At 41.4% G+C, this 21515-nt stretch overlaps 1 protein-coding gene across 1 annotated transcript; it reads right to left on the reverse strand.

Annotated features, from left to right (window-relative positions):
- Positions 1–11915: 11915 nt before the first annotated feature.
- LOC106574380 (uncharacterized) lies at positions 11916–14539 on the reverse strand. Its single transcript, XM_014150234.3, has 3 exons — positions 14397–14539; positions 14181–14290; positions 11916–14070 (listed from the first exon to the last, which is right to left on the reverse strand). Exons 1-3 carry the CDS (start codon positions 14536–14538, stop codon positions 13963–13965), a joined length of 360 nt encoding a protein of 119 aa, XP_014005709.2. The 5' UTR covers position 14539; the 3' UTR covers positions 11916–13962.
- Between the last annotated feature and the right edge of the window lie 6976 nt (positions 14540–21515).

Consider the following 21515-nt stretch of genomic DNA (forward strand, 5'->3'; position numbering starts at 1 on the left):
GTCCGCTCTGTGTGACAATACAAAGGGAGATATCTCACAGTATTATGATGGGGGTTATCTTGACTACTGTGAGGCGACTGAACGTGAATGTATAATTTGAATATAAATGATTTGATAAAAACAAAGTAATGATTTTAAAGTCAGACATAATAATGACATTGACACATGAGTGATTCTCCTGAACCAGACTTTACAGTTGTCATTTTGGTCATTTAGCAGATGCACCTATTCAGAGCAACTTATAGCCAGTGTATTCAACAAAGGTAGGTAAGACAACCACATAATTAGTCATTGTGTGTTAATGTGTTAATGCAAGAAATACTAGTACAACACTACGAGGGGTGCCAAGGGGTTCAAACAAGGTACTCTTTGTATAAAACAGACAGCACACAACTGATAGGTTACTGTGGCTAGCAAAAGCAACTCAGCTGAAGAACAGAACTTAGAAACCCATGCAAAACATACCAAACCCACGCACAAGGCTAAACAATGGCAGGTCACAGTGAAAGAGAATCACACAAAGCCAGTATAAGCCAGTCACACATGGGTTAAGTTTATTGCTTTTCGAACCCTCATCCTCAGGCATTCCAGTGTGGCTCAACTATATACGAATCTCATGGCTGCATTCGAAGCGTTAGCTCAATTTTCTTGGAATTGCTGACACCTGAGTGGTTGAACAGTTAAAGCTAAATAACAACTTTGTAAACCTGCCATGACTCACCTGTGGACTTTGTCAGTTTTATCAATATTTCAGGCATTTACTGTCTGTGGTGTGTGTGTAAACGGCACCAATATAGGGGAAGAGGCGGGAGAGGCGTCCTAAATCCCACAAATCCTTTAAACATCCTTGGAAGTGAGTAGAGGATGAAAGGATGAGAGAAGGTCTGCTGTGGAGAGATCAAGAGGCAATAGGCATTGGCAGCCTTGGAGAAGAGTGCAGTGGACACATGCACACAGGGGGAAGGGCAATGTACAATGTTAAAAATTCCCTGCTGGTGACTCTAAGCACACAATCTCATTCACACAGCCCTCTCAGAGACAAACTCTAACTTTCTAACTTTGGCAGAATGCTCCCCTCCACCACTGGAGCCAAGCAGGCCAAGGGGGTCGTAAAACTGGCCCTTCGAACCTAAGGCTCTGGTCACTGATTGTTTGCTAGGGGTCATGGTTACCAGGGGCCTTATCACATCGTGGGGTCAGCCAATTGCAGGCAGTCAGCTTGGGTCCCAGATCTCCAACTCCTGCCTCCTCCTCTCAGTCTCCCTCAAGCAGTGGCAGAGAGCAGCATCTCTGTCGCTGCCCATAAACAACTGGACTCAATAGCATCTCTTTAGACTTGTGGGATGGTGTGCATGCACAAAGTGACTTGTGTGACATGTATAATGTCACGTGTGCTCCCTCTCTGGCCTCTAGGTCACCAGGCTGCTCGTTATGGCGCACACCTGTCACCAGTGTTACACACATAATGACACTCACCTGGACTCCATCACCTCCTTGATTACCTGCCCTAATATATATCACTCCCTTTGGTTTCTTCCCCAGTCGTCACTGTTTCATGTCTGTGCGTTGTTCGTGTTTCTTGTGTTGTATTATGTTGTGTTTATTTATTAAAACACTCACTCCCTGAACTTGCTTCCCTACTCCCAGCGCACACTTTACAGAATGACGACCCAACAAAGGGAAGCATCAGGGAGTGTTTTTTTTTGTGTTTGTTTTGGTGTTGGAGGTGATGTCGGGTCCTGTTGTCCAAACCGGAGCTACTCCTGCCTCAGCGGGCCCGACGGGCTCCCATGCCTCGACCATGGCAACCGGGGAGGTCTCAGCCGGCTCATCAGGCTCTCACGCCTCAGCCGGTTCATCAGGTTTCTGCGCCTCAGTGGAGGCGACCGGTCCACTCCGGAACCCCGGGATCGTCCCTTTGGTTTGCGTTCTGTGGCTGGAGCCGAATGCACCGGGGAGGGGGTTATGTCACGTATGCTCTCCGACGCTCTAGGTCGTCATGCTCCCGCGCCTCAGCCGGATCGACAGGTTCCCGCGCCTCAGCAGAGGTGACCGGTCGGTCCGCTCCTGATCCATGGGATCATCATCTTGGTGGGCGTCCTGCGACTGGAGCCGCGCGCCGGGGATGGGGTACTGTCACGTGTGCTCCCTCTCCGGCCTCTAGGTCACTAGGCTGCTCGTTATGGCGCACGCCTGTCACCAGTGTTACGCGCATAATGACACTCACCTGGACTCCATCACCTCCTTGATTACCTGCCCTAATATATATCACTCCCTTTGGTTTCTTCCCCAGTCGTCTCTGTTTCTGTTTCATGTCTGTGCGTTGTTCGTGTTTCTTGTGTTGTATTATGTTGTGTTTATTTATTAAAACACTCATCGACTCCCGGCGCACACGTTACATATAAATTGTTCTTAATAGTTAGTTATTATTGTTACATTATGCATGCTGCTTCTGTATAGCTTGTAACGTGTAAACATGTTCAGGGATTATATGCCACTTATACAGTCCATTATTACCGTTATTACACCTCTCGTGATATCGTATGTACGGTATATTCCTTGCCTTTCATTTCCTTCTACAGGACCACCACCTTTCCACTACCTTTCCGTGTTGATTTCATCCGTGTGTGTGTCAATAAAGTATCTTTGTGTAACTCTGAGGTTGCCTTATTCCCTTCTAACCGGGGTCGGTGCTAGCGGGTCACAGATCTGCAAACACTAAACTGTAATCATACTTTGCAAGCTGTCAGTTGTAACATGCTTATCAGGACTAAGCGATAGGCTTTTTCACAGGGTTTCGAACATAGTGGGTCAAATAAACAGTTGGAAATTTACTTAATAACATTCTCATGACTAAATAGCCTTTTTTAAGAGTATTTTAGTGTGTCAAATATACAGTTGGAAGTTAACAGTTTTCTCAAATATGATTACAAAGTTATAACATTCTTATGACCACGTAAAATGCTTTTTTTTTTACACAGAGCTTCAGGCATAATGTGTTTTGGAGGTCACATGTGACACCTTTGATTTCATCCCTGGCAAAAAAAAGCTGTCAAACATGCTCTAGCATATTCCGACGTGAGAACAGAGAGCTACCAAGCACCCATCAGAGGAGCAAAACAGGAAGGAGACCCAAGAAGCCCTCTTCTTGTCAGCTATAGGGGCTAACAGATGGCAGAGGTGGGATTAGGGCTCTATGAGATGAAAGATCAGTCAGATGAAAGACTTCCTCGCTGCATCGACGTGCACAGGCACGTTATTACTCTGAGTTTATCACAGAATGACGTAATGAGTTCACTAACTATATATAAACTGGGGGATTTTATACATCCACTTTGAATCAAACTGATGGACATGTCTCTTTTAGAACAACACAGACTATTTGGCAATCTGATAGTAGAAATAGTAATATATGCCATTTAGCATATGTTTTTATCCAAAGAGACTTTGTAGTTACAGTATATGTGATCCATGCAGGAATTGGAATTGATCACACAACCAATTGAGCCACACAGGATAACGATTGCTACATTATTCATTTCGGAGAAATGAGAACCTCTAAAAGCTCACAGCACATTACAGGGCAACTGTAATGTCAACCAGCTGTCCCCGTGGCAGGATGCAGAGTGATCAGAGGATGGTTACATAAGTATGCATAAAGTGGAGGAGTGGGAGGCTTGTTTGACTCCAACAGCACTAGGAATAGGGACACGGGTTGCATCTCAAATGGCACCCTATTCCCCTTCATAGTGCACTACTTATGATCAGGGCCCATAGGATTCTGGTCAAATATAGTGCTCTAAGTAGGGAATAGGGTGCCATTTGTATGGGCCCTGGTCAAAAGTAGTGCGCTATGTAGGGAACAGGGTGCCATTTGGGATGCAGACAAGTCATAGTGTGAGTCCAGATATATAGTAACCATTGAGTTGTGTTAACACCCTGTGTTACCATTATTAAACAGTCACAAGGTAATGCTGCTTTTGAGTCAAGACAGATAAAATACTTTAGATCTTTCGAATGGCTAGGAAGTTGCAAGAGTCTTCACAGGTGTACAAATAACTCTGAGTACGAATGTAGGGTAGTTGGTGCCGTGAAGGGACTAATTGAATGACCTACAGAGTACTATAAGGTCCCGTATGCTGAGACAGCATGTGACATTTTTTTATGTTTTCTTTTGAATAATGTGTAATCACTGCTTTAAACTGAATCACATGAGCCTTTTCTGTGGTGTCCTCAGAATGTAATGTTACTGCTCTATTGAGCATTCTGTCATGATGCTTTTTGTGTTTGTTTTGTTCTGGGTAAATAACTTTTCCTGAGAAAATATTTTGAGCATTCTTTCCAACTTGTTCTTGATTTAATTTTACGTGGTTCTTGCATGAAATGTGTATTTTATTCATACATTTTTGTATACTGTCGTAACGTCTGTGTCACGAAGTCCACGGAAGGTGGCTCCTCTCCCTGTTCGGGCGGCGCTTGGCGGGCCTACTAGCTGCCACCGATCCTCTTTTCCTTTGGTTTTGTGTTACACCTGTTTTGAGTTAGGTAATTAGTGGGGTATTTAGTCTTGCTGTCTGAGTTTAGGTTTTTGTGCGGGATTGTTCGTTTGTTGCCTGTCGTGGGGTTTATGTTTTCTACATTATTTTTGTAGAAGACGTTTATTTTGTTGCTGGACTGCGCTCCAACCATTTTGAGGTGGACATTGTTATTTTTTGTCTGGTACGTTTTTCCTTGTTCATTTTTCTATTGGATTTATTTGGAACTAGGATAATAAACACCCTACTCCGTATATGTGGTCTCCTGCGCCTGACTTCACCCCCCCCCCCCCCATCACTCTAGTGAGCCACTCTCAAACACATAGATCCCCTGAACGCAGCTCACTCTCCAGATCCCAATCACCTGAATTCTGATCACACACCTGTATGCATTTACATACACTATTTAGTTCAGTTCCTTGCACCCCATCATTGTGAGGTATTGTTTGATTTTTGTCCACATTCTAGCCAGAACTCTGTTTATTTCCTTATTAGTCCTCCAGTGTATCTGTCACGACTCCCACCGAAGGTGGCGCCCCCTTCCTGCTCGGGTGGTGCTCGGCGGTCGTCGTCACCGGCCTACTAGCTGCCACTGATTCCTTTTTGTTTCCCCCATTCTGTTATTGTTCGCACCTGTCCTTAGTTGGGTTGATTAGCGGGGCTATATTAGCTAGTTGGCCCGCCTGCTCTTTGTGCGGGATTGTTTATCTGTTAGTTGCTTTGTTACGCGCTGTATTGTATTTAGCGCGTGGGTTGTCGCTCACTGTTTTGTCCCGTGTTTGAGGCACTTTGATTTTTGTGTGCGCTGAGTTCGCTATTTGGGGTGGCAGGTGTTTTGCTGTGTCGCACATTAAAAAGCCATCACCCGTATCGCTGCTTCCTGCGTCTGATTCCTCCTCCACTACGCCTAAGCATTACAGTAACCTAGTTTTTGGCCATCCTCACTTACAATGTTCTTTTGCCTATTCCCTGCATGTACTTTGCCTTTTAGGGTTCCCTGTGCATGACCTTCTGCCTGTCCCTGGACCATGCTACCTGCCTCCTCCTGTGGTCCTGTACTAAATAAACCAGCACTCTGTCTCCCATCATACTCATTACAACTGTGTTGATAACAAACAATGATACTAGATAGCATCTACTTGTACAAATTGTCCCAAGCACTTATATGGGAAGCCAGACCATCAAGGAGAAACAGTATGAGGGTCTGCGCCCAGGCTTACATGATAGGTGGCTGATGCGTACAGTACTGTAAGTACTATAGTTCAGATTGTACAGTGCATTCAGACGCCTTGACCTTTTCCACATCTTGTTACGTTAAAGCCTTATTCCAAAATATATATTTTTTAATGTGGAAAAAGTCAAGGGGTCTGAATACTTTCCAAATGCACTGTACTTGCACTCAAACCATAAAAAGGAAAAACCAAGGAGGCAGAGATGCCAAAGAATATTCTTAATTTAATGTCATGCCCGAAAGTATATAAAAAGTGCAATAAAGTACTGAACAAAAGATAGAGAATTGTTTCCGCTTCTATGCCATAATCGGTGATTGTACGGAAGATGGCACAGACTCTGAAATGTATTTTCGCTTTTTGTTTTTCACTTTATTGCACTGGAACTTTTTGTATTTTTTCGAGCATGGAATTAAATCAGCCTCTGCCTTGTTTTTTTTCCCTTTTTACACAAAGCCCACTTAGTATGAATGAATATATATGACAGAGATAGAGTCCATTAGCACAATGCCAACGCACTTAGCAGGACTACTCTAGTGGTCTCTCTGGATTCTGTTTTCCACAAAAGACAGGGACTTCCTGTAAATGGATATGGACAGCAGAGGAACAGTTTAAGTCATCATGTCAAATTAACTGGATGTATGCTGTAGCGCAGAGGTACCCTTACCAAAAAAACTGGCAAACAGTTGTGGCACACATTTTAGACGATTTGCCTATAGGCAACCCTGGTCCTAGTGTACCACAGATACAGCAGTATTTAGTTCCAACCAGGCTGAATTCCACCAATGAATACATGATTGTATATTATGTATTGTTTGGGGGGGGGGGGGTGTATTGTATTGGGGAATGAGTTATGTTGTGTATTGTATTTTTTATTTGGAGGGTGTGGTGTTGATTGTGATACTGTACTTGTAACTGGCTTGCCTTTCTTAATTGCCCCTGGAGTGATAAATGCAGTTGTATTGAATTGAATATACCTACCTGGCCTCCCAGGTCCATACCTTCAGGCTCTGATCAGGCCCTTACACCCAAACAAGGGCACTGCGTTCATCCACCTCTGGCCTGCTGGCCCCCCTACCTCTGAGGAAGCACAGTTCCTGCTCAGCCCAGTCAAAACTGTTCGCTGCTCTGGCACCCCAATGGTGGAACAAGCTCCCTCACGACGCCAGGACAGCGGAGTCAATCACCACCTTCCGGAGACACCTGAAACCCCACCTCTTTAAGGAATACCTAGGATAGGATCAAGTAATCCTTCTAACCCCCCCCCCCCCCCCCCCCTTAAAAGATTTAGATGCACTATTGTAAAGTGGTTGTTCCACTGGATATCATAAGGTGAATGCACCAATTTGTAAGTCGCTCTGGATAAGAGCGTCTGCTAAATAACTTAAATGTAATGTAATGTAAAGGTGAACTGTAAAAAACCTGAATTAACCGTGGAACTCCAAGACCAAGGTTTCCTATACCCTCTGTTGTGGTACTTCACAACAATGGGTATGAGGTCAGTAGCTGACTAACAAAGTAAAAAAATATAGACCATCAGAAAAAATCTTGAGTAATCTCTGCTGGACTGGTTCAGATGTTGTCAGTTGTATAAATGCTACAGTCTCCATGGTAACAGAGTGAAGTTGAGACTCCATTTTTCACTTTAAAATGTAAGCCATACAAAAACCATTGATTGCAAAGTTTAAAAGTATTGCTCCCTTTGACATCTACACACAATACCCCATAATGGCAAAGTATAAACATGCTTTTAGAAATGTTGGAAAATTGAAAATGAAATACAGAAATATCTTATTTACTCTCCTGAATCAATACATGCTACATGCTACATGCAATACATCAATACATGCACCTTTGGCAGCGATTACAATGTCTTTCTGGGCAATTCTCTAAGAGTGTTGCACACCTTGATTGTACAATATTTGCACATTATTATTTAAAATAATTCTTCAAGGTCTGTCAAGTTGGTTGTTGATAATTGCTAGACAGCCATTTTCAAGTCTTACCATAGATTGTCAAGCCAATTTAAGTCAAAACTAACTAGGCCACTCAGGAACATTCAGTCACCTTGGTAATATTACGTACCTCCTAGTAGGAGGGAGGTGCAGGAATCAGGAGCAGGAGAGCAAGGAAGTTCCAGTGGCACAATCGTTTATTAAAGGAGCCCCAAACAAACAACATGTGGGAAAACACGCTAAAACGAAGTCGCCACACACAGGGAAGAAACGCAACACACGGAGGAGAAATTAATACTCCTAGACTAATAAATCAAAACGGTAACATTACCGTGAGCAAAGAAAACCCTGTGGTGCATACACGCACCCCTAACAAAGTAACACTGAACAATCCCGCACAAAAGACTAGCAGGCAGTGGGGTGTAAATAAACCCATCGAAATCAACTAAATGAACACAGATGTGATAAAACAGACAGACGCAAACGAAAAGGAAAAATGGATCGGTGGCAGCTAGTAGGCCGGTGACGACGACCGCCGAGCGCCGCCCGAACAGGGAGAGGAGCCACCTTCGGTGGAAGTCGTGACAGGTAAGCAACTCCAGTGTATATTGGACTTGTGTTTTAGGTTGTTGTCCTGCTGAAAGGTGAATTTGTCTCCCAGTGTCTGTTGGAAAGCAGACTGAACCAGCTTTTCCTCACAGATTTTGCCTGTACTTAGTTCTATTCCATTTATTTTTATCCTAAAAAAATCCCTAGTCCTTGCCGACGACAGGCATACCCATAACATGGGCATACCCATAACATGATGCAGCCACCACCATGCTTGAAAATATGAAGAGTGGTACTCAGTGAAGTGTTGTGTTGGATTTGCCGATACATAATGTTTTGTATTCAGGACATAAAGTTAATTTCTTTGCCACATTTTTTGCAATTTTACTTTAGTGCCTTATTGCAAACAGGAAGCATGTTTTGGAATATTTTTTGTTCTGTACAGGCTTCCTTCTTTTCACTCTGTCATTTGGGTTAGTATTGTGGGGTAACTACAATGTTGTTGATCCTGCCTCGGTTTTCTCCTATCACAGCCATTAAACTCTGTAACTGTTTTAAAGTCACCATTGGTCTCATGTTGAGCGTTTTTTCTTCTCCAGCAACTGAGTTAGGAAGGAGTTAGGAATTAGGAATTTTGGCACACAGAGTGAGTCCATGCAACTTATTATGTGACTTGTTAAGCACATTTTTACTCCTGAACTGATTTAGGCTTGCCATAACAAAGGGGTTAAATACGTGTTGACGCAAGATATTTAAGCTTTTCATTTTTAATTCATTTGTAAAAAAAAAAAAACAAAAAAACAACATATTTCCACTTAGACATTATGCGGTATTGTGTGTAGGCCAGTGACACAAAATCCAAACGTTATCAATTTTAAATTCAGGCTGTAACACAACAAAATGTGGAAAAAGTCCAGGGGTTTGAATACTTTCTGAAGGCACTGTATACAGTATGCAGAAGTCTACTTTAACAATTTTACTTCACACATTTACTTGAGGAACAGTGCGGATGCAAAGCTTGTGTCACGACTTCCGCCGAAGTTGGTCCCGCTCCTTGTTCGGGCGGCGTTCGGTGGGTCGACGTCACCGGTCTTCTAGCCATCGCCGATCCACTTTTCATTTTTTTTGTCTTTGTTTTCTACACCCCTGGTTTCTATTCCCCAATTACATGTTCATTATTTAACCCTCTGTTTCCCACATGTTAGTGTGCGTGTCTATTGATTGTTCATGTCGGTACTTGTCGGCTGGTTATGTTTTCCGGGTTATGTATTTATGCCCGTTATTTTCGAGTGACCGGTATTTCTCAACACCTTGAGTATTGTCTGTATACTGGTGCTGTTGTGGAATTAAATACCTTGTACACTCATTTCTGCTGTCATGCGCCTGATTCACTGCACCAGTTACCCACCGCCTGACAGCTTGGCAAACGAATGAGAGTAAAATCTCCCTCAGTTTTTTACATAGCCACATTTTACCCAAATTCTGTTAAATATCTACTCTGAATAAAGATTCAAATATGTCTGCAGAAAAAGTGGGGTGTCAGCTACGATATGACACCTTGAGTTTGAAAAAATCTATTTTAGTTATTGAACTACAGTAAGCAAGGTTGACTCAACACTCGGTAACAGAATGACGGTAACCGAAGACACTAGACAATATTTCTTAAACCTATAGAAGGCAAATAATTTATGCAAAACTAAGTATAAATTATGATATTAGTTTGCAGGGGCCTTTACTTCAAGATTATTGTGTTTTTATGTATTTCTAATACCTTTTAATACTTCTTCTACTAAATGATTTCTAAGACCCCTTTTCCATTTTTGTAAGCAGACATTTTCAAGATGGGAAATGGTTGAAAAATGTATCTATGCCTTCATTTCCCCCAAATATAGAATCTTAGCTTTTATTTGACACCAAATGTTATATGCTCTTCTAAACTTCACATGTTGGCACTCAAATCAAATTTTATTGGTTGTGTACACAGATTTGCAGATGTTATCGCAGGTGCAGCAAAAGCTAGAAACACAGCAAAATGCTTGTGTTTCTAGCTCCAACCGTGCAGTAATACCTAGCATTAAGAAACAATACACACATAATCCAGAAAATAAATAGAAATTAAGAAATATCAGAATGTCAGAGACCGGAATATACATTTATATACAGTACCAGTGAAATGTTTGGACACACCTACTCATTCAAAGGTTTTTCTTTATTTTTAAAATATTTTCTACATTGTAGAATAATAGTGAAGACATCAAAACGATCAAATAACACAAATGGAATCATGTAGTAACCAAAAAAGTGTTAAACAAATCAAAATATATTTTATATTTCAGATTCTTCAAAGTAGCCAACCTTTGTCTTGATGACAGCTTTTCAGACTCTTGGCATTCTCTCAAACAGCTTCATGAGGTAGTCACCTGGAATGCATTGTGTGCAGGTCTGCCTTGTTAAAAGTTATTTTGTGTAATTTCTTTCCTTCTTAATGCGTTCGAGCCAATCGGTTGTTTTGTGACAAATTAGGGGTGGTATATAGAAGATAGCCCTCTTTGATAAAAGACCAAGTCCATATTATGGCAAGAACAGCTCAAATAAGCAAAGAAAAACGACAGTCATTACTTACTTTAAGACACGAAGGTCAGTAAATAGGGAACATTCAAGAACTTGTAAAGTTTCTTCAAGTGCAGTCGCAAAAACCATCAAGCGCTATGATGAAATTTGCTCTCATGAGGACCGCCACAGGAAAGGAAGACCTAGAGTTACCTCTGCTGCAGAGAATATGTTAATTAGAGTTACCAGCCTCAGAAATTGCAGCCCAAATAAATGCTTCACAGAGTTCAAGTAACAGACACGTCTCAACATCGACTGTTCAGAGGAGACTGCGTGAATCAGGCCTCCATGGTCAAATTGCCACAAAGAAACCACTTTAAAAGGACACCAATAAGAAAAGGAGACTTTCTTGGGCCAAGAAACACGAGCAATGACATTAGACCGATGGAAATATGTCCTTTGGTCTGATGAGTCCAAATTTGAGATTTTTGGTTCCAACCACCATGTCTTTGTGAGATGCAGAGTAGGTGAATGGATTATCTCCGTATGTGTGGTTCCCACAGTGAAGCACGGAGGAGGAGGTGTGATGGTGTAGCACACTTAACCAGCATTCTGCAGCGATATGACATCCCATCTGGTTTACGCTTATTGGGACCATCATTTGTTTTTCAACAGGACAATGACCCAACACACCTCCAGGCTGTGTAAGGGCTATTTGAACAATAAGGAGAGTGATGGAGTGCTGCATCAGATGATGAGATGGTTTGGGATGAGTTGGACTGCAGAGTGAAGGAAAAGGAGCCAACAAGTGCTCAGCATTCGTGGGAACTCCTTCAAGACTGTTGGGAAAGCATTCCAGGTGAAGCTGTTTGAGAGAATGCCAAGAGTGTGCCATCAAGGCAAAGGGTGGCTACTTTGAAGAATCTGAAATATAACACTTTATAATATAACACTTATTTGGTTACTACATGATTCCATGTGTGTTATTTTATAGTTTTGATGTCTCCACTATTATTCTACAATGTAGAAAATAGTAAAAATAAAGAAAAACCCTTGAATGAGTAGGTGTGTCCAAACTTTTGACTGGTACTGTACATATAATGTATATATTTATACATATAATCGTATGTTTTGTATGTAAACATTTGTAAACATTATTAAAGTCACAAGTGTTCAATCACTCTATGTACATAGGGCAGCAGGTGTAGGGTAGAGTACCGGGTGGTAACCGGCTAGAACAGTGACGAACATGGAACCCAAACCGGCTGTGCGCATGCGCCATCGTGCATAAATGTATTTTGTCCCCCCACACCAACCGCGATCACGACACGCAGGTTAAAATATCAAAACAAACTCTGAACCAATTATATTAATTTGGGGACAGGTCGAAAAGCATTAAACATTTATGGCAATTTAGCTAGTACTTGCTAGCTAATTTGTCCTATTTAGCTAGCTTGCTGTTGCTAGCTAATTTGTCCTGGGATATAAACATTGAGTTGTTATTTTACCTGAAATGCACAAGGTCCTCTACTCTGCCAATTAATCCACACATAAAACGGTCAACCGAATTGTTTCTAGTCTGCTCTCTTCCTTCCAGGCTTTTACTTCTCTTGACTTTATATTGCGATTGGCAACTTTCATAAATTAGGTGCATTACCGCCACTGACCTCGTTCGTCTTTCAGTCACCCACGTGGGTATAACCAACGAGGAGATGGCACGTGGGTACCTGCTTCTATAAACCAATGAGGAGATGGGAGAGGCAGGACTTGCAACGCGATCTGCGTCAGAAATAGAACTGATTTCTATTTTAGCCCTTGGCAATGCAGTCGCTCGTTGGTGTGCGCAAGTAGTGTGGGTGCAATAATTGAATAACATAGTTTTCTAAATTTATTTTGCAACGCTCGCATACGCGACGCGAGCGGTGTGGTCAGCCTATAAGAGTAGTGGTGACTGTTTAACTGTCTGATGGCCTGGAGGGAGAAGCTGTATCTCAGTCTCTCGTTCTCGGCTTTGATGCATCTGTACTGTCAACGCCTTCTAGATGATAGTGGGGTGAACTGGCTGTGGCTCGGGTGGCTATGATCTTCTTGGCCACCCTGTAACACCGGGCGGTGCAATTGCTGTACCAGACGGTGATACGGATACAGCCCGACAGGATGCTCTCAATTTCTTCAGCCTTCTGAAGTTGAAGAGGCATTGTTGTGCCTTCTTCTCCACGCTGTCTGTGTGAAGGGACCATTTCAGGTTGTCAGTGACATGCATGCCGAGGAACTTGAAGATTTTGACCATCTTCACTGGGGCCCCAACGATGCACTGCAAAAAGTCAGCTCTCAAAAACAAGGGAAAAAAACGCAGTAAAATTGGGGAAATATTACTTAAAGTAAAGATATCTAGTCTCAAAGAACGCAAAGAAATCTAAACTAGTGCGGCCAGACTAAAAACAAATACATTTGTCTGGATACAAAGAAAATATTTAAGAATTATTTTCTCAATATGTAGGAAAATGTGCTTAAATTTTGCATCCAATGCTATTGCAATCGTCTTGAAATAAGGCTATATTCCCTGGAATTTACAGAAAAATAGCATATTGTGCTTAAAATAAGTAATCCTGACTAAGATAAATGTACTTGTACTACTACTAGAAATGAGATAAATTTTCCTAAAGCAAGACTATCTAATTTCTTTTCACCTCCTTATTGAGGACTCAGTATATCCAGTGGCCGCATATGGGCAGAACAAAGGATGCAAAAACAACAACAGTCATTGGTGGTCAAGGTGAAAATGAAAATGTAAGACCTATGTCAAGATAACAAACGTGATAGTGCTTTAAACCTTATAATAAACAACAAACGCCCTGCCTATTTATTAAAGGTTATCGGATCGGTTCTCGGATCGGCCGATACACACAGTTCTGTTATCGGGACCGGAAATGAAAAAATTGTATCGTGCAACCCTAGTCAGTAATGAACTTTTTCCACTCGGCCATAGCCTTAGCCTGTCCCGGTCGTGGATGGCATCCGAGAGGACTTCTGTCTGCAGCACAGAGAGGAGTGTCGCAATGCACTTGGGATATGTGAGGTGAAAGGCATAATAACACGCCATAAGATACATTACGATGGCATAGATGTCCTCTTTTGGGAAGGTCAGCACAGGCATGTTCCAATGGCCAGTATGCAGATGGTTTCGCAGACAGTCACGACAGGGCTGAAGAGTGGTCTTGCCTGAAGAAAGTTGTTGGGGTCTTCTGCAGACTGACACAAACACAAAGAGAAAAACAAATATGACCACAAAAACAATTCACACTCTTTGTATGTTATGATCAAGTAATATGAAAATTCAGATACATGTACACATTTCTTACCTCAAGGATGTGAAGCATAGCCTCACTTGCATGTCCTAATTTCTTGGGTGGAGACACAGGTGATGGGAACATGTCTGGTAAAGTCTTCATCATGGCGATTGAGTGTTTGACTGTTAAAAAACAAAAATAGACTCATTTGATTTACTGCAGCCAGTTATTTAAACAAACATGAATACTTTCATGGGATTCTCCATTGTCAACAGAGCCAGTAATTACCTTTGTCCAGCAGCGGTGGCTTCATGACCTTTTTGAACACTCCATAAAACTGTGCCTGGTTGTAAAAGGTCCCCCAGCGGGTCTTCAGTTCAGGTATGAAGCGGGAGTTCCCTCGATCGAGGATCCGCCGGAGTTCATCCATAACCTGACACACACATACACACACAGACAGACAAAGAGAGAGAGACAGACAGAGAGAGAGAGAGAGCCTTACACTATCTAGCTGGAGGCATAGCACCAGACCGAATTCTCGCAAGCTCACTGTTTTACATTTGCCCGAAGTAGTTTACCCCTGTCCCTGCTATGGCTTCTAACGCTGCTCAGTTCCCACATCGTATCTCATTTGAGATTCAGTCTGGTGTTAACCAGGCTAAGGAAGCATAGGCCTACTTAAAATGAATACATTTGCTTACATGATCCAGTTCTCTGAAGCAGGGATACGCTTGAAGTATCTTGGTAGGCCTGTCCTGCTCCTTAGTTGTATCAGAGTCGATGAAGGCCCGTCTTGCTTGGAATTCAAGGTCCTGAAGCTGGGGAAACATCCTTCTGGTTGGATCTGGCCTTGGTTTTGTACATCTCCTGTAGAGTTTTATAATGTCTCGCCTGGTTCTGTAGGCTCTCAGTAATTTCTGATGCCAGAAAACATAACAAACCCCACCAATTAACATTTAAAAATGTAGCCTGAAATTAAGACCAATGTTTCATGTTTTCGCTGGTACTACCTGCTTCTTTTTGGGAGTTGTCACATTCTGAATCTTTTTCAAAAGCTGCTTCTTCACAGATTCCTAACATAAACAAACAACAAATTGTTTGTTTTATAAATCACATTAAACAAAATCAAATCCAGAAATGAAACAATACAAGCAGACACATGTTGCCCTGATTGATCTGGATGAAGCATATCCCTCCTATTTTGAGTGTCCAGATGTTTGCACTTTGATTACCAGGTATCAAACATTGCTGCGTTTGGAAACATGTGTTGAATACCTGAGTAGTGACTTACCCACTCAGCTCCACTGGCTGCAGATCTGTTCCGCAGCATTGAGTAGTACTCTACGAGACGCTTCTTCATCATAGTGAGTTCACGGCTGCATGGATACTGGAAGTCATCCCCTGCCGCTCTCTTAATGGAAATCATGCTTGTTACTGTATTTCTGATTAATCGACAGCGAAGATCTTTGGAAACTATATAGTCTCCTTGTCCAGCATGGTGTTTTTCAAAAAAGGTGCTTCTTGATTGCTCCAACTCTGTGTCTGTGTATAAGACATACTGTGGGCTGACAAGCTGTACGGTTCTGGTGGCACCATGTTGGTCTCTTGGGTTTGGAGAGAGGTGGGGGGTGAAGGGGGGGGGGAGTGGAAGGGGGTGGAGGAGGAGGAGGGAAAGGAGGTGGGAGTGGGGCTGAAATCACAGGTCCCAGAGGAGGTGCCTGCTCTACACAGGTCTGATTCTTGACCCTGTATGACATACATTTATTCAATGGTAATTATAAAGGTGAAGAACACCACACTGTGTAACGTTTGCTTCCAGCTCACACTCTCAAACACATAGATCCCCTGAACGCAGCTCACTCTCCAGATCCCAATCACCTGAATTCTGGTCACCTGTTCAAATACCTGTATGTCATTTACACACACTATTTAGTTCAATTCTTTGCACCCCATCATTGTTAGGTATTGTTTATTTAGATACACATGTCTATATTTTCCGTATTAGTCCTCCTGTGTATCATAGTTTTTGTCCATCCTCACTAACGACGCCTTTTTTCCTATTCCCTGCCTGTACTTTTGCCGGATTGCCTGTCATCAACCTCTTGCCTGATACCCTGGACTACATTACCAGCCTTCTCCGTGCCAGTACTGTTGCCTTTTGGACCCGTGTATGACCTTCTGCCTGCCCCTGGACCCAGCTACCTGCCTCCTCCTGTGGACCTTTACAATAAACACCTGCTGCGCCCTGCGCTTGAAACCAGCTCTGTCTCCCATCGTATTCACTACACACTGTAACAACAACCAAACAGCAAACACCAAAAAAACTACATCTTTAGATAAAGGTATTGTAATGATGGCCAGGAAATGTTTCTTTGATAACAGGAAACACTGACTGCATGTTTAGATTAAATGCAATTTAAAAATAATTTAATGAACGGACAATACACGGACCAAAGTCATACTGTCCATAGGCTAATTGATAATTTTAGCGATAATGACTCTTATGGCTAAAGCTGGATTAATGTGAAAATAATCAATGATAAATAGGAACAAAACACTTAAATAGCTCTATTGGTGAAACTAAATACAATTTCAAATAATAATCTGTTTCTTTGATGTTGTAACGGCTGTCATAGAGAGGGGACCAAAGCCCAGCGTGTTGACTGCTCATGATGAATATTTATTATAACTCAAAACACTAAAGGAAAAATAACTAGGACCGCGCACAGTTCTGTCAGGTACATAAACTAAACAGAAGACAACTACCCACAAACACAGGTGAGAAAAAAACTCTACTTAAGTATGATCGCCAATTAGAGACAACTAGGACCAGCTGCCTCTAATTGGAGATCATCCCAAAAAACATAGAAATAGAAAACTAGATCCTAAACATATACAAAACATAGAAAAACACAAAACACCCCCTGACCTACTCTACCATAGAAAATAACATTTTACTATGGTCAGGACGTGACAGATGTGTGGTACACAGGACAACATTCAACCCGATCAGCTTCTAGCTAACTCCAGCATCACTGATCAGCAATTCCATACATCTGACTCAGATGAAGGGCAAAGGGGCATTGACCAACATGAAGCTGTCACAGTGCAACAAGTAAGTTACTTGGTTGGTGGCAATCTACTGAAAATGACCATATTTTTTAAAGTACTTGGCTTTTCTAATAGCATTCATAGTCAGTCTTCGCAACCACTTCTCCTGTCACAAACATTCTACTTGTCATGAACTAGTAATGTCCAGCCTGCACATGTCAGGATGCTACATTCAATGTCCACTTTTTTTTAGGATTCTGACAACACATGACACTGCTTTTGTGATAAATGCCAGAGCCAAGCATCGTCTCTCAGAGGTTTTTTTCTGAACAGAATTTGGTTAGTTACATTATGTAGAGCATTTTGTAGTAGTTCAGTGATGGTTGAGTTCATTGTTAGTGCTAGGTTGTCCACCTTACTATTGTTGATCCCTTACAGTGAGTGGGAAAAGTATGTAACGGTCATCGTAGTCAATGGACCAAGGTGCAGCGGGTACGTGAATGCTCATGTTTATTTACAAAATGAAACACAATGACCGCCAAACAGTCTTGTATACTCACACAGCAGTACAAAGAACAACCTCCCACAATTCCCAAAACAAACATACTCCTAATTATAGGACCTTCAATCAGAGGCAACGATAAACAGCTGCCTCCAATTGAAGGCGCCAATCCCAAATACCTAAACATAGAAAAAAACACCCTAGAACAGACATAGAAATATACAAACATAGAACATAGACCAAACCCCGGAAATCATAATTCAAACACCCCTCTACATAAACACACACTCAAACACACCCTGAACCACATAAAACAAATACCCCCTGCCACGTCCTGACCAAACAATAATAACAAATAACCCTTTTTCTGGTCAGGACGTGACAAAGTATTTGATCCCCTGCTGATTTTGTACGTTTGCCCACTGACAAAGAAATGATCAGTCTATCATTTTAATGGTAGGTTTATTTGAACAGTGAGAGACAGAATAACAACAAAAAAATCCTGAAAAACACGTCAAAAATGTTATGAAATGATTTGCATTTTAATGAGGGAAATAAGTATTTGACCCCCTCTCAATCAGAAAGATTTGTATGTCCTTATGTTAATTAATGACATTGTTGCTGGGTTACAGCAGTATCAATCATCACTAATGGACAACCTCAGGAAGCAGATGGAGGGAGTGCTAAAGAAGCATTCAGGAAGCACATCAGGTCAACTTGAAAAATATGCAATGGATATATTTGACAATTTCATTGACGCTTTTGCTGGCGTTGCAACAACATTTTGACAGGACAGTGTTATTAAGAAGCAGTTTAGCTGTTTGGACACAGAGGAAATTCCAATTGCTGAAACCATATGCAGGATCAAATGTGGAGGATCAAAATATTTTTTCATCAAAGACAAATTATTTCATTATATACCATTAGTCAAAAGTCTAGAACAGTTCTTATCACACCCAAGGATTTTGTCTATGGTTGAAAAGGACCCCAGATGTGCAGGGAAAGTGCTGTACTACACCCTAGGAAATCCAAATCCAAAATACAGGTCTAAACTGGCTGCTATCAGGCTGCTTGCCATGGCTAGATCAGCAGACCTACGTCAATCTGGTGTAGATGTACTATTGAATAGAATCAAGGAAGACATGGTTACATTGGGGGGTTAAAATGCAAACTATTAATGGAAAGAAAATTATATATGGTGCCATGGTCTCTCTCTGTGGAGATACCCTGAGACTGTATGAACTAGCAGGGTTCAAAGAGGGTGTGGGCTTTGCCTACAGTAAGTGCAGACACTGTGAGTGTTCTTTTGAGGACATGCCGACACACTTCAATGAGGATGCATATACTTAAAGGACATTGGTGAAGCATGTCAGACAGTGTGATGAAATAGAATAGGCAAAGATGGACTTGCTTCGCAACAGCCTGAGAACAACATATGGGATCAATAGCAGGAGCAAGTTAGTTGAGTTCCCAGCCTTTGATATTATACAACAAACTCCGCAATAATTTATGCATGTAATTCTGGAGGGCATAGCCCCATTGGAAATCAAATGTGTTTTGAATCACCTTGTTGAGTCAGGACAGATTGATCTGGACTCAGTGAATTCTGCTATTCTTGGTTTCCCTTATTCCCCTCTAGATGTTAGAGATCGGCCTTCCCCAATTTCTGTTAGTACATTAACGTCAAGTGATGGTAAACTAAAACATTCATCTGGGAAAATGCTTGTCCTGCTAAGGATATTGCCATTTGTTTTGGAGCGTTTGGAAGTCAATGCATACATACTAATAGAGCTAATTGAGCTAATAGAGATTGTACAGATAGTATTTGCACCAGTTCTTTCCATTACGACTGTGTCTAGGTTGAAGTTACTCATTGAAAATCATTTGAAGCATTGGAAGGAGCTTTTTCCAGACCGCAATGTTACACCAAAACAGCATTATATGATACATTTGCCATCATAGATAAAATCATTGGGTCCAATGGTAAGACATGTGTATCCGAGTCTAAACATTGTTTCTTTAAACAATGGGGTTCCAAGCTAAATTTTTTCAAAATATTTGCAAGTCTTTGATTAATCAGAACCAAATATATGAATGCTGCCAAAATGTTGACATTTCAATGCACCCAATTTTTTCAAATGAAAGGGAGAGGTTAAATATCTTCTCACGCCCTGACCGTAGAGAACCCTTTTATTTCTCTATTTGGTTAGGTCAGGGTGTGATTTGGGTGGGCATTCTAGATTTTCTATTTCTTTGTTGGCTGGGTATGATTCCCAATCAGAGGCAGCTGTCTATCGTTGTCTCTGATTGGGGATCATACTTAGGCAGCCCTTTTCCCACCTGTGGTTGTGGGATCTTGTTTTGGTACTGAGCTTATGCCCTACTGAACGTTATGTTTTCTATTTATTTTGGTTGTTGTTTCGGTGTTCATCTAATAAATATGATGTACGCTTACCATGCTGCACCCTGGTCTCTTTCTTACGACGAACGTAACAGATCTACAATATTTATGTGGAAAATTGAGGGACTTCCTAGGTTTCAATGATAAATTGCTGTATCAGTCAAATGGCTTGTGATAAATTGTAATAAATACATAACTCAGAAGTCCATGATCTTTGCCAAAGTACTGAATGGTAATATGCCAGACTTCTTTTTTGTCGATTCTAGGCTTTATTGTTTGGAATATCTACCATTTCAAACTATACGCTTTGATAGAAATGTCATGGCTTATCAAGTTGAGCTCCCACACTTTGCACAGGCCACTGAGTTAGTGGATGCTGAAAAGCTGGTTGATTTTACCTCTTATTACACAATTAACAACAAGAGCCAAGCTTCTGTACAAGTCAAATACCATCTTGGGGATGTAATAGAATTGTACAACAGTTGAAATGACTCAGTGTTTTCCCCAGATATGAAAAGTGTACTGTCTTTGTGCTGTACTGTATTTTGTCTATATGATTGCTGTGCTGTGTGTAAGAGACAACAGTGAATTCCATTTGGTCATTATCTGTTCTTAATATGTGAAGAGATGAAAAGGATAGGATGCTTGAAAGAAGAAATTCTGACTTCGACAAAGCAGTTTTGTAGTTGTCAGTGTTGATCAAACAGCTTTATAATTCTGGTAATTCTAGTTTCAAGTATTAAGTTACTCAGCATCAGTAATACAATTTTAGTAAAAAGTTATATTATCTTATTAAGATAATTAAGGACAAAAAAGCTTGAAACAAGTGAAATGCTCAAAGATAAAAACTGACTGGTAAGAAGAGATATCTTGTCAGACAAAAAAAAACATTTTCCTGCCATTTTTCCTGGCATTTTTAAGACACTCATGACTTTCCCAAAATGCATTCATTTTTAATTTATGTAAATTCGTTTTTAAGACACTCATGAGCGAACGCGACACACACACACACACACACACTGAATCGTGCAGACCGCTGCCGACATCTCTTCCCACATCGCAAAATTTCAGCACCACAGATAGCACCATTACGTTCAGCCGAGAAATGCAGTTATAGGTAGGTTGGTTAGGCTACAGTAGATATGAATAGTTATTTGGGTTGTCAGGTGTCAGCAGAAAACTCGATTTTACACGTCTAGCCTATGGATAATTCTGGTTGGAATTTTCTTGCGACTTTTTGACCGTAAAGAGTATTCGTGTTTAACATATATATTTTTAATGGCAATTAACGTTCGTGGCCCCTAAACGAGACAACATGCCCAAATGGTCTCTGTAAAGCAAACTTAGCCTACTAAAATTCTGTTTCAGAGAAAAAAACTACAACAGGACACAAGTAGCCTGAATGGCCAGTCATATAGCCTATATATTTTAAGGTACACAAGTGATCAGTAAA

Source organism: Salmo salar, chromosome 16 (genome assembly GCF_965601325.2).
Source record: "Salmo salar chromosome 16, fSalSal1, whole genome shotgun sequence".
NCBI classification, from domain to species: Eukaryota; Metazoa; Chordata; class Actinopteri; order Salmoniformes; family Salmonidae; genus Salmo; species Salmo salar.